Below are 14,222 nucleotides of genomic sequence, written 5' to 3' on the forward strand. Positions count from 1 at the left end.
ACACACACACACACACACACCCCGACTGAACAGTATCTGTACAATTTAGCGGCACCGACTACCCCTGGAGTTATCCACCTCCTTGCCCGAGCAGTTTCTCCCTCCCGAGCACGAGCCACCATCTGGTCTTGCTCGTTGCTGGTCTCATTTTGACCCTCCAGAGAGGTCTTGGAGGAGAACAGTGCTCAGGACAGACACTTTTTACTAGTTAAGCTCAACTACTGTTTAGTTTTAAGAAGCCTTCAGGAGACAGTTTTGGTTTAAGGCCTAAAGATTATCCCAGGGAGACACTTTCAAGATTCCAACGCTTTCCATGGCTCTAGAAAGTCTAGAATCCATGAATATTTGAAACTCTGCTCTGAATTTTCCCAATTTGATTAGTTAAAATGATGGTATAGCATCTTGGATCACAACATTCAGCCATGGTAGCCAGGTACCATCCAGTTCTAGGCTCACAGCACAGGAGGCCGTGGTTTGCAGAGGCAACTAGCCACCCGTTCCATACCCTCCTGCAGTGTGGTGCCTCTGCCCTCTGTTCACACAATTACTGGTCCTGTGGGGCCTGAAGCGTCTTCACACGGCATCCATACTGTGGCAGGGATCAGCCTTCATTTCTCCTGGTGCTGAAGAGCACTGGACTGTATGTGTGTGTTGCACACAGACCCATCTTCAAGAGGGCAGTTCGGGTCTTTCTACCTGGCTACTGCAGTGACACTGGTGCGCAGGTCCCTTTTGGAGTCACGCCTTTCAAACACAGAGCTTGGAGTGGAAGTGCTGGGTCTGTATCATGATGGCCTCTGGGCCAGCGGCGAGGATCGTCATTCTCTTTACGCTCAGGAGTAATCCAGAGGGACGGCGCAGTCTCGGACCTTCACCAGCAAGTGTTTCAGGCTCTTCGATTCTGGCAGGAAAGGCTGTGCCAGCTGCAAGTTGTTAGTGGGTCTTCTAATCTGACGCCACATTGTTCGTGATATTATAGTCTCCCTTCTTGGATTTTGGGGTTCAGCACACGGATTAAAGGGTGAGTTGAAAGGCTAACACCTTTTCTGATTCTGAACTATGCAGGAGTAGCCCCTTGTCCTGCTGAAACAGCTGCCTCTGGGTCCACGCTCAGGTTTCGCATGAGCACAATGAGGTGCTCCAGAATTCCCAGGCTTTGCAACGTTATTAAGAAACTTAGAGGAGATAAGAGACGAAGGTGTATCTTCTGAACGGGTCCAACAAGGTAATGTCTTTGTACCTGGTCTCTTCGGGTACCGGCTCGCTATCTCCAATTGAGCACACAGCCACGCAAGCACACACACGCAGACGTTCAGAAAGGGCGGCATGCCTTTAGTGCGGCTCCTTCTTGGTAGGTGGTTGCAGTACCCAGAGATAGGAAGGAGCACACCGTGGGGAAATAAACACAGGACCCAGGGCCATGTCTGAGATGACAGTGACTCTAGCCACAAAGGCCCCATTTCAGGGCAGACAAGAAGCTACAGAGGGACACTCTGGCAGAGACACTAAGCTTTATGAAGAAACTCAGTGGAGATAAAAGCACCCCACGGTTTACTCTTTCAAGACCGTCAGTGGAAGGAGCTCTTGTAGCAGCACCTGGAAACAAGCTGGCTGCTTCTCTTCGCAGCACCTTCCCTCTGCTCCGGTGAAGGAAGCCTGAAGGGAACAACCAGGCCCCACCCAGCTCAGGTCCCCTCGGCACGGCATCAGCCTGGATGACGGATGGCGATCCCTGACCGGCGGGAGAGGAGCCGGGCTCTCTTACCGTACTTTTTCCTGATCTCGTCGTGCCGTGACTTCATCTCCGCTCTCCTAAAACATGAAAGAGAAACGCGCTAGCCTCAGATCCCGGTACCCGATGTCATCTTAAGACACACCCACCCTTCCTCCGGGTCAAAGCAGCTGCGAGTGTGTTCTGGGCATTTCCTCTCGCTGCCCAGAGGGGACCAGGTGAGGCTGAGCACGGCCAGGTGACACCAGACAGGCAATGGAACAGCAGGCAGTTTCCACAGATGGTTTCCTGAGGTCCCTGCCACCTGGCATTTATTCATGACATAGTCATTGTATCGCACGCATGAGGCTCATGCAAGCCAGGCCCCCAGCTGTTGCCGCTCGCTCTGACTAGTAACAGCAGACAGGGCAGACACAGCCTGCAACAGTGCTAACGCCGCTGACGAGGTGCCCACCATGCAGCGTCTCCTCTCCTACTGCGACCCACAAATCCCCACAGCCTTCATTTTTAAAACAGAAAGCAAGGAGACCTCGAACTTGAGTGTTCACGGTCCTTCTGATCAGCCCCCGCCCGCCCCTCCAGGCACCTCTCTTCCTGCCGGATCCTGCGCTCCTCTCGCTCCCGCATGGCCTTCTCCTCGCTCTTGTCTGGCTTGCGGCTCTTCTTCCTCTTGCAGCAGCAGCAGTAGCAGCAGCAGACGGCGAGACTGAGCAGGAGGGAGCCCCCCACCGCCGACATGGCAATGATCAGTGCCTCAAAGTTCACTGGAAAAGGCAAAGGTTAAATTCACTTCAATGATGGCACATACAACCAGAGGCCGCCGCCCCCCACTCTTATGAATGGTCTCAGTGCACAGAAGCCAAAGAGGGAAGTCCACTCAGACAGGGCCTTGGACAGGAGCTGGGATGGAATGGGTCTGACAGCAGGCGCTCCAACCCACATCTTCTGTCAGTCACACACTGGTGACTTGTATTCATCTGTGGGCTGTAAGCAACGGGGAGTGACGGTTACAGGACAGGCTTCCTCACCCACTGATCTTGAGGAGCTGGGATGCACTTAGCAAATGCACACAGGAAACCAAGGATGTCAAGGGGCATCTGCATTTACACTCTCCTAGGGCATCTCAAAGTCTTAACTTGCAGAAATTAAAACTACGTCAGAGACAGCTTATTTAATGTTAAGTTAAAGTCGAGGAGCATTATGTTTATTTCCAAGAGGAACAAGCTTCCTCTGGGGTACACCCTGGCCACAGTGGACACCATGGAGTCACTTTCAAATCGGAGTCTTCACCAGACACCCAGGGCTAGAGAACCACTGACTCATCTGTGTCAAAAAGCGTAGGAGTGCTTGCCAGGGTCAATTTTTGCAGACAAATACAATTTTAAAACAATTTCAAGTTCTTGTAAAAGTGTATAGATTAAAGCCAGTCAAGATTTTCCTATTCAACCCAGTGCTCCAAGGTGTGACTGCAACATATCGGCATGAAGCAGGGAACCAGTAGAGAGATCTGTGGGTCTGACCCCAATCTCAACTACGTGGACAGCCCCATCCCCCCCCACCCCCCGCCCCACCCAAGAGTTCACTTCAGAGGACAGCACTGAAGCTACTGCACAAGGAGAGGGACATGTCTGATCAGAGCACGTGGGAACAAATGAAGGGGGTTGGAAGAGAGAATGGAGCACATCCTGGCCCACCAAGTCTTGAGGACGATATCCTCAATGCACAGAAAGGACCATATGGCCGGCCCCACTATGAGACTCGACATCCCTCACTGACCCACAGCCCTACGGGGGACAACACTGATGACACAGTGTGGGAACTGCGCTCGATCTGACCCCACCACACCGAGGCAAAAGAGCATGCAACAGGACAGCAAGGGGATCAGAGCAAGGAAGTCCAGGGAATACCAAAAATAGACGTTGGGGCCAGGGTACGGCACCCCATTAGCCTCCACTGGAAAACACTCCTAAAAGTCAACAAACAGACCTTGAACTATTTACAGGCTTTTCTTTTTGTTTTGGTCAATGGTTTTTGTTGTTTTGTTTTGTTGCTTTGTTTTGCTCTGTCTTGTCTTTGTGCATATTATTATCTCGGCAGGTCTATCTAGATTAGATAGGCAGGATAAACAATCTGGAGGAGAAAACAATGGACCGGCGGTTGGAGGGTTGGTGGGAATGGGAGAGGGGGAGGTGGGAGAAAGGAAGTGGTATTAACAAACCCAGGGACAAGGGAACAAGTGATCCAAAATCAGTGGCGAGGAGGGTGTAAGAGGCCTGGTAGGGCTTGATCCAGGGCAATGTAACCGAGAGGAATTGCGGAAACCTGAATGAAGGCAGAACATGATAGTGGGACAAGAGGAAAGTAAAAGGAAATAGAGGAAAGAACTAGGAGGCAAAAGGCATTTATAGAGGTCCAAATACAGGTAGGTACATATGTAAATATATTTATGTATGATGATGTGGAAATATATCTATGTGCATATATTTATAGGCTTAGTATTAAGGTAGCACATGGACATTGGGCCTCCACTCAAGTACTTCCTCAATGAAGAAGACGTTGTTCTATTAAACTGGCATTCTATGATGCTCACCTTCCCGACACAATTGCTGAAGACAAAGCTGGTGCATAAGCAAATGCGGTGAAGAAAGCTGATGGTGCCCAGCTATCAAAAGACAAAGTGTCTGGGGTCTTAAAGGCTTGAAGATAAACAAGGGGCCATCTGGCTCAGAAGCAACAAAGCCCACATGGAAGAAGCACACCACCCTGTGTGATCACGAGGTGTTGATGGGATCAGGTATCAGGCATCAAAGAAAAAAAAATCTTATCATTGTGAATGAGGGGGAGAGTGTGGAGTGGGGACCTAAAGCCCATCTGTAGGCAACTGGACATCCCCTTACAGAAGGGTTGTGGGGAGGAGACGAGATGGTCAGATTGCAGTGTAGCAACGGTGAAACATACAACTTTCCTCTAGTTCTTAAATGTTTCCTTCCCACCACTACCATGATCCCAATTCTACCTTAGACCAGAGGATGTACACTGGTACAGATAGGAACAGGAAACACAAGGAATCCAGGACAGATGAACCCTCAGGACCAGTGGTGAGACTGGCAATACAGGGAGGGTGGAGGGAAGGTGGGGGACAAAGGCGCAACCGATTTAAAGGACCTACATATAACCCCCTCCCTGGGAGACGGACAACAGAAAAGTGGGTGAAGGGAGATGTTGGGCAAAGACATGACAAAATAATAATAATTTATAAATTATCAAGGGTTCATGATGGAGGGGGAGCGGGGAGGGAGGGGAAAAATGAGCTGATACTAAGGGCTCAAGTAGAAAGAAAATGTTTTCAGAATGATGATGGCAACAAATGTACAAATGTGCTTGACACAATGGATGGATGGATTGTGATAAGAGTTGTAAAATCATTAAAAATTTTTTTTTTTTACTATTCAACTCCAACGGGAGCTGAGTATTGAATGCCGCCTTTACAAATGGTTTTTAATTGTACTGGGAATAGCAGCCCTTGAAGATGCTTCAAAAGTGAGTCCTCCCCTGGAGAAGGGTGTTACTCTATGTGAATACACATGTCTGCAGCAATTCCACTTTTGATGTTTTTCAGACTTAAAAATGATGATACCACACAGTCAACAACCTGTAATCTTACGGCTCCTTGGGTTATTACAGGGGCAGGAACCCTCCCAAGATAATTGTTCAGCCAACAAAGGGTCTCAAACAGTCCACTTTATGGGAATGTGTTTGATTCCGCAGCCTTTTCAGAATGGAACCGTGAACGCAGACCTTTCACAGCTTGCAGAGAGCAGAAAGCTACAGGCAAGCAAGCTTCAGAGGCTGCCACCCCACTCCTCTAAGTCTCCTTCCAATCGCCAGGACGCCTGCAGGGTGGGCCTCTGAGGCAGACGCACCCACTGAGAGCCGCCCTCCAGCAGCAGGTGCCAGGTGCCTGAGTTGCTGCTGGTCCCTCTTGTTACTGTTTGAAACTACTGTAGAGAATTCTACAAATCAATCTGCAAAATAGCAAATGAACAAAACTTCCCTGCATTAAATAGGTCAACGAGCAAGGCAGCAAAACCGTTAAAGCGGAACCCTAAAGAAACTGTGTACCGTCGAGAGTGGGAAAGGCATTCACGACTTGACTAAATCCTAGCACCTGACAAGCCTAACCCAGATGTAATCCATCAAATAACACACACTCACAGCTTCATTAGGCTGTTGCTTTGAGGTGCCAACTACCACTGACCCTGTGTGCAAAAGATGGGGACACGCCCTAGGCCTGCGCTGTCTTCACAACCGTTGCTGTGCTGGTGCCTGTTGTTACAGCCACTGTGTCATCCTTCCTCTGGGTCACTGACCCCCACTCTCTCAAGCACGATGCCCTTCTCCATGGACTGGTCCCTCCTCATAACATGCCTAAAGTATAAATATTCCTCAGCAACGCCATAATTCAAATGCATCAATCCTTTAGTTTTCCTTAATCATTATCCAACTTTCACATGCACGTGAAGCAAATGAAAATACCATCGCTTTGGTCAGGCACACATTTTTACTTTTTTAACACTTTAAAGAGGTCCTATCCGGCAGATCCGCCCATTGTACTGCATCCTTTGATTTTTTGATTGCTGTTTATTTGGACTTGTTGATCCAAGTAAAATGACACCTTTGACCACTTCTCCATTTATTAAGATGTTGCTTAATGGTTCAACTGGGGACATTGTGCTCCTCACATCGAAGGAGCATCCATACGGAAGGCTGTAGCCTTAAAGTTCATCAGCAAGTGCTCAGGCCTGCTCACTCTCAGCACTAAGGCTGTGCCATCTGCATACTGCAAGCTGTAACGAGCCTTCCTCCAATCCCAATGCCACATTCTTCTTCAGATATTCCAGCCAACTCAGATTCCTTGCTCAGCACACAGACCGAACCGACACAGTAAAGGATATAGCCCTGATACACACTTTTACGGATTTTGAACGACTGCCTGTCAGTCTATGTACAGGTACAAATTCTAGATGAGTACAATTCAGTGTGGAATTCCCATTCTTTACAATGTTATTCATACTTCATCACGCACACAGTTGAATGCCTTTGCATACTCAGTAAGACACATGTAAACCTCTTTCTGGTGTTTCATCTTTTAGACAACAGCTGTCTGACAGCAATGGCACACCTCACTCCATGTCTTCTTTTGAATCCATCATACATTTCTGGCTACTCCCTGTCAATGAAGTGCTGCACTTGTGTGTGAACAATCTTCAGCAACATTTCACTTGTGTGATATTACTGGATAGGCCTGCATTCTGCTGGGTGCCTATCTTTGGAATGGGCGTAACTCTTCTCTAGTCAATTAACCAGGTAGCTGTAGTCCAAATGTCATGGCATAAAGTGCTTCTAATGTGAGGTGACCAGACGTCCCGATTTTTAACAATTTTTCCCGCATCTCACAGCGTTTAAAAAAAGTCCCGATTTTTTGAAAGAATGCACGACAAGCTAGGTATACGGTTTTCGGCTGTCATGTGGCTATTTCGCCAGGATATGAGTTTTATCAATGGTGTCCCGCTTTACCAATGTTAAAATCTGGTCACCTTATTCTAGTGTTGCATCTCAATTGATATTTTTGCAATTTCTGGAGTCTTGTTTTTTTGTAATGCCTTCAGGGCAGTTTGAACTTCTTCCTGCAGTACTATCAGTTCTCGATCCTATGCTACCTCCTGAAGTGGTGAGCGCCAACCAACTCTTTCTGATACTGTGACACTGCTGTTTTTTCTTTCCAACTTCTTTTGATGCTTCCTGCATTGCTTGCCTAGAGAAGCCTTCAATATTAAACTGGCCGTTTGAAGTTTTCCTTCTTTCAGGTCTTTCAGTTCTCAGCTTGACACATTCCAAGTGCAGTCTTTCTGTCTGGGTCTTAACTCAGGTCTGTGCCCTTTCACCATACCACTTTGTCTTCTCCAGCTGCCTGTCACCATCTTGTTTGGCTCTTTTACATCACCCTTTCTTCCATCTGTGTTAGCTACTCTACATTCAAGAGCAAGTGTTCTGTTTCTCCTGACAGCCATTTTGGAGTTTTTCTTTTTGCTCAACTTTTAGACATTTTTTTATTCAAGACTTTTATTGGGGGCTCTTACATCTCTTATCACAATCCACACCTTCATCCGTTGTGTCAAGCACATTTGCACACATGCTGCCATCTTCATTTCCAAAGCATTCTCTTCCCACTTGAGGCCTTGGTGTCAGCTCCTCCTTTCTCAACTTTTTAACGACCTTCTGCTTTCTTCACGTTTGTTCTTGATGTCCTCCTACAACTTGTGTGGCCTTTAGTCACAAAGATTCAATGCCTCCAATCTACTCTGGAGATGGTCTCTAAATTCAGGTGGGGTATGCTTAAGGTAGGATTGGCTCGCACGAACTTTTCATTTTCTTCAGCTGCATTTTAAACCTGCTTACGAGCAGTTATACTGTGATATACAGGGTCCTGAGGGTACCTAACAAGGTGAACAACTGACAGTCTACTCTGCATTTAGCCTTCTTTTGACTGATAACAGAGTGTCTCCACGGTTTCTTTCTATAGATGTAGTCAATTTGACTCCTGTGCATTCTGTCTGGTAAGTTCTACCGGTAGGTACGTCACCATTTACACTGTGGAAAAAAGATTTCCAGTGAACAAATCATTGGTCGTGCAAGATTCTATCACACTGTCTCTGGTGTTGTTTCCATTGCTGTGGGCATTATTTTCCAATGACAGATCCTGCTTTTCCGTTTTGAACTTTCACATTCCAAACACCAGTAACCACGCAGGCACCCTACTGCAGATTAGGGACATTCCACGCTGTAAAGACCTCCGATTTCTCCATCACTGGCGTCAGTGCTTGGTGCATAAAGCTGAATGGTTGTCATTATTAATCAGTTTCTCTGTAGGTGGCTGGGTTCTATCGTATCACTGAGCACTGTGCTAAGAAGACAGATCCTGAATGGTTTATTTTTACAAGAAATGTGATCCTGTTCCTCTTCAACTTGCTGTTCCAGACACAGATGATGAGGTAGTTAGTTTATTGTGCCAACCTGGCTAATAAACACATGTGGGGTAATTGAAGGGCGGAGGGATAAATGGCTCAGTGAGCCTAGCCATTCTAGTTCTTGGGTCTCTTGCTTTCTGATGGTGGGACCAGGGTGCAGCTACCTTAGCCAGTTCCCTGCTTTAGCTTGCAAGGCTCACTTCCTGTAAGACATCCCCAAGGAAAAGTCACATGAACCTACCCCGATGCCGCTCTGGGTGCTGGAGCAGCCATGTGGAGACCCTTGCCAGTGCTGAGATGCTTACACATTCACTGACTCAGCTTTCCTCCTGCAGTCGGCATCATTGCCTCTGTTTTGTGAGGTGGAGGAGGACTTTGTGGATTGATGTTGGACATATGGGTTAAGGTTGGACTTGTGGGCTTGGGCAGAACTGGGTTGGGATGTTTTCTTGATGTGCACTTAACCTTTATATGAAACTCTCTCTTATAACAAATCTGTGGATTTGTTTCTCTAAAGTACCCAGACAAACAGAGATGACTGTATAGTTTTCAGATTCAAAATGGTGAATACCACTCTTTCAGCTCATCAAGGCCTAGCATACTGATCTTTATGTATTGCTTTACTTTTGATAACTCATATTTTCCTAGATTCATCCTTTGTACACTCCATGTTTTGATCATGGATGTCTATAGCTGTTTCTTTTCATTTTGAGTCATGCCACCGCAGCAAAGAAGGCTCCCTCTATGACTTGAAGGTGTCTGGCGGTAGTTTGAGGAGGCAGCTCTTTCCCAGAGGCCTTTTGAGTACCTTGCAACTGGAGCAGTCAGGGTCAGAACTGGATCTGCCAGGTTCGGCTGCTATGTTCAGTGACTAATCCCTTGGAATCCGACCGCTTACTCCTTCTTCCTTATGCTTTTCGTCTGGAAGCTCCAATGAAAACAATTTACCATGTATGAACCTGCTAGTACTCGAAGCAAGCAAGTCAGCCCACTACAACAGAGGGACAGAGGAGCAGCAGTGGGTCATCCTCAGAACCATGTAATAGTGAATGAAACACCCCGACGACTTCCTCTAAAGGTGACAGTCCGTGATGCAACGCCCCAACCTCAATGAGCTGACGAGGTACTTCCCATAACTGTTAGGTTCACTTCCTCAAGAAACACTTTCCCACTGGTTTTGGCTGAAATGTCTGTGTGGTGCAGGGGACACCGAAAAGTAGAGTTCTAATATGCCAGCATGCCTTTTAGCTCACACAATCATGTTATTCACGAACGATTTGGAAAGCCGAGGTCAAGGTTACTCACCGAGGTTCACGCAAGATTCCTTCCTAGTGCAGGGGCAGCACAAAGCAAAACAAAACAAAGCTAAGCAAAAAGGGCAAGAGAAAGCACACCAAGTCTTTGCTAGTTTTGGAAGAACAACTGAGAGCCACGGCTCGAGCCTCAGGGAATGAATGCCAATCCACAAGTGGTCAAGTCAGAGCTCCGGGTCCGGTCAGGGGGCCTGGCTGGCAGAGCAAGATGGTCAGTGAGTACCCTGGCTCTGAGCTGGACACAGCCCTGTAGGAGAAGGTGTCTATCACCCTTAGCTCAGACACCACTGGTACACTGTGGTCAGATCACGTGGGTTGTCAAGGGAATCAGAGTTCAGGATATTAAAGTTATAAAAAGGTAGAGTACGTCAAGGCTGTCCCCAACAGGACACCCACAGTCATGGCGACGCTTTCCAGAGTGGGAGGAAGCGGGCTGAGCTACCACAACCACAGGCATGGCCCCAGGAGCCGCCAGAACCAACTGCCCACACAGGGAGAAGCTTAGACCATAACGCCAGGCTGATGGCCTAGAAGGCGCTTTTTGGGTCACCCACTCCCACAGCAGCCCTCCCAGCGTACTTTTAGAGGGGCAACTTATGTTATAAAAAAATTAAAATACTGATTTTGCAAAAAGTGAATTAAAACAATGACTTACCCCAGCAAACGCCCCAGCGTGCAGCACTCAACTTACACAGAGACCCAGGTGGCAAGATTTTTCTCACGGGGTAGTCCATACACGCCTTGTTGGTGCTGCACCAAAGACACTGAAATTCAAGGTCAGCATTGGACGAATGTTAGGGCAAAATGTCGAAGCCATGCCTCACCGCCTCAAGGCCTCTAAGCACGCCACCCCGCCCCGGGCTGAGATGACCTTGGCCTCACAACCAGACTGTTTTCCACTCTCAGCACAGCTGCTTCTGTCTGCTGCCACAGCAGCCCGCTCAGAGGAAGAGCTGAGGCCCAGGGGCACTGCACTCTTCCCCTGGTGCTAAGCACAATCCCTCACGGGGTCTTTGCATGGTCTGCGCACTCTGGTCAGGAGGCTCCCTCTTTCCTTCAACAAACGTCACCTCCCCAAGGAGGCCGACCCTCACCAACTTCTTCAAGTTGTCACCATCCTCACCCCCTTCTCTGCTGGGCCGGTTTTCTCCTGCCCCCATCCACCCCCAACCCTGTGCACTGTGTAGTCTGTGGCAGCTGTGTGCTCCCTGGGTGGCACCAGAGCACCCAGGACCAAGTCTGGCCCACGGGAGGTATTTAATAAGTGTTCACTGCACAATTAAGTCCACCACCTCCTCTGCTTTTGATCAGGGGCTCACCCTCTTACGGTGGCTCTTCACCGCCACACTGAGTGGTGGGCACTGTGCACCCAGTTTAATGGTCATGTAACTACGGCTCATGGTGGCTGTCTTACACTTCTGATACCGTAAGATGCGATGGTAAGGCTGTGGTGACACAGAGCCTCCTGTACCCACGGCACAGTTCCTAACACATGTGCTTGGTGGCAACCAGAAGATGGATAAGCAACAGGAGGCGGCAGGAGACTGATGTGCACAGAGGAGGGGACACGAACCGTGCTGGAGATAGCACCTGCCATGCCACGACAGGCCAGACTGTACTTTGTATTTGAACTCTTGATTGAAGCAGTTTAGGAGGAGAGATCAAAATTGTTTATCCCGGTTAGGATGAAGCCTATTAACAAGACATCTCCAGAGGACCCCTGGCTTGCCTAGGTCTATTTGTAAAGTATCCACTTTAGGGTCTTGTGCTTACGGTCATTCAGGCCGTCCTTAACCACCTGTGTAGCCCTCTGCTGATCGGCGCCCGCCGGGAACCTCTCCCACCCCAGGAGCTACATAAAGAGTGCGTATGGAACACTTGGGTGACAATACAGTTCTCCACAGGCATTGTGATATGCTCCAGGAAAGGACAACACAGCCCCTATAACATACAAGGGCTCTGGCTGTGGGAGAAGCCATGTGTCCTGAGGACGAGGCGACACGCTGAGCTACTTACGGAGACATTTTTCAGGCACTCTTCACAGGTTCTGTTTGAGTTCTCAGAGCAAGCTGTGGGGAAAGAGGAACAAGGAAATCATTGAATTGTGCAACAGAGACATTAGAGACATTAGACTCCTGGGGCGGGAAAGGTGGAGGGCAGGATATTTGTGAGTCTCCTGATGCTTGACTCTGATTCAGAACCATAGTATTCACAGTCCGCCCCCTCCCCCCCAAGAACACACCTCCTTCAGGAAATGCCAACCCGTGCAGAGCAGCTAGCAGCCAAATGCTGTGGGCACGCATGCAGGCACACTCCCATGCTCACAGGGTCTCCTGGGGAGAGGAGGTCAGCAGACAGCCCGCTGGAGCCTCAAGAAGTGTGTGCGTGGAGGGTCACGAGTGGATTGGAGCCTGCAGCTGGGCAGCAGCAGCAGACACTCTGGGACCCAAGCCTTTATTCACCACTGAGGCGAGGCCAATCCCCATGCCCAAGAGGCTCACCAGGGTCTTCAGGCCCACCCTGAGCCTCGGTGACGAAGCAAGGCCTCCATCTCCCCCAGACAGTGCAGAGCAGGAAGTGCCACAGATTCAGCTGCTCCAATCATGGGGCTCTAACCACGACAGACCCCACTGTTGCTACAGGGAGGGATCAACCTCCAACAGCTCACAGCTTTGTTATTCCAGCTGAGCAAGGAGAAGGGCTGACCACATACAAGACTTCCCATGTCCCCTCATGCAGCTGCTGAAGGATCACTCTCCCCCTGCCCCCCCACCCCCAAACACTCACTCACTCTGAAAAGAGCTCTGTGACCTGAAGACTCCAAATCCGAGCCCACCTCGAGTGGCTACCATTGGAAAGTGCTGGTGAGAATCAGCATGGCCCCCCAGTGCTGGGGGCTGGGGGGGAAACAGGCTGGATGCTTTGGTGAAAGGCTGGGCGGTTTGCTCAAAGTGGAAACTCCCCAAACCACAGATTCTCGTCAGCCATGGGAAGGGAAGTACAGCTGACCCCACTGAACTCCCTTACTGTAGTGAGCGCTGCAGAAGAGGCTGCGGCGAGCACGAGGGCAGGCGGCTGAAGTTCCAAGTCTCTGGGAAGATGACCTTGGGGAAAGGGAGGTGTGATGTGGTCCCCAAGACAGACGCCCTGGGGGAGGGGGGCAGACCTGGCAATACTACAAACCTCTGCTAGGAAACTGGACTTCTGAGCACTGGTTCTGGAAGGCTTGGACGCAGACACCGTAAGGGCCCACCGTGTGCCAGGCCGTGCCCTCTGGACACCGCTCCTCACTAAAGGGCACGGGCTGCCTCGAGAAATGGTTAACACCAGGATTAGGCCAGGGGATGGCCAAGCTCAGCCCTGAACAGCCTGCTGCTCTAGAACCTGAGCAATGCCCGCAACTGATGGGAACACGCAACTGATGGACACCCCCAACTGATGGGCACCAACTGATTGGCACCCCCAACTGATGGGCACATGGCTAAAGCCCGAAGCCCACATGGGAGAGCAGGGAGTTGTCGTCCTGCTCACAATTGGGGTAATCTAGCTGGCAGGGACGGACTAGCATCCAGGAATCAAGCAGCCCATGAGTCACAGCAACAAGGAGTAAGCACACAGGAGGCGGCTGCAGAGAGGGAGGCGCTGTCACCACTGGACACCGCGACACAGCCAGTCACCTGAGGGGTGTAGGGTAGGGCCACTGCCCACTCAAATGCTTTGGTAAAAATAGTCACAGCAGATACCAATGGGGAGTGGCCAGCACTCTGAGTAGATGGGGATCCCGGAATCCACCAGACCAGACCTTCAGCCTTTCCATGGCTTTGGTATGTTTCTAAACAGAGGGCTGGGCAGGAGGCTCTGCGCAGCTGCCAGACACGCCCCGTTCACACTGCCTTCTTGAAAAATATTTACCAGAAAGGATACCCTGCCTTCTCATCCAACTCAGAGGGTGGCCATCCCAGGGGGCCAGGAAGGGTGAGCAGAGGGAGCAGACACTCCCTGTCAGGGAGTGCCCTTGATGAAGCCATGCTTGGATAACTACTTTTCGTGAACAAAAAGAATTCTGTCCAAGAAACACATCACTGCTCCATACTGCCTGGGGCCTCAAGACCCAGAGCCAGCATGAGTCATGGGGAGCCTGGGGTGCAG

General features: G+C 49.6%; 1 protein-coding gene across 1 annotated transcript in view; it reads right to left on the minus strand.

Moving 5' to 3' along the window:
* LOC101662606 (PTTG1 interacting protein) overlaps positions 1–12,193 on the minus strand; it is a 15,998-nt gene extending 3,805 nt beyond the window's left edge. The window contains exons 1-4 of the mRNA XM_004697284.2: positions 12,090–12,193; positions 10,729–10,837; positions 2,319–2,496; positions 1,766–1,812 (exon numbers count right to left, since the gene is read on the minus strand). Of these exons, the coding sequence (XP_004697341.2) occupies positions 1,766–1,812; positions 2,319–2,496; positions 10,729–10,807 (304 nt within the window). The 5' untranslated portion in view covers positions 10,808–10,837; positions 12,090–12,193. The remainder of the gene's footprint in view (positions 1–1,765; positions 1,813–2,318; positions 2,497–10,728; positions 10,838–12,089) is intronic.
* Positions 12,194–14,222: the final 2,029 nt, after the last annotated feature.

This window comes from Echinops telfairi, unplaced genomic scaffold (genome assembly GCF_000313985.2).
Source record: "Echinops telfairi isolate 266 unplaced genomic scaffold, ASM31398v2 ScPeMD7_7469;HRSCAF=8507_0, whole genome shotgun sequence".
NCBI lineage: Eukaryota > Metazoa > Chordata > Mammalia > Afrosoricida > Tenrecidae > Echinops > Echinops telfairi.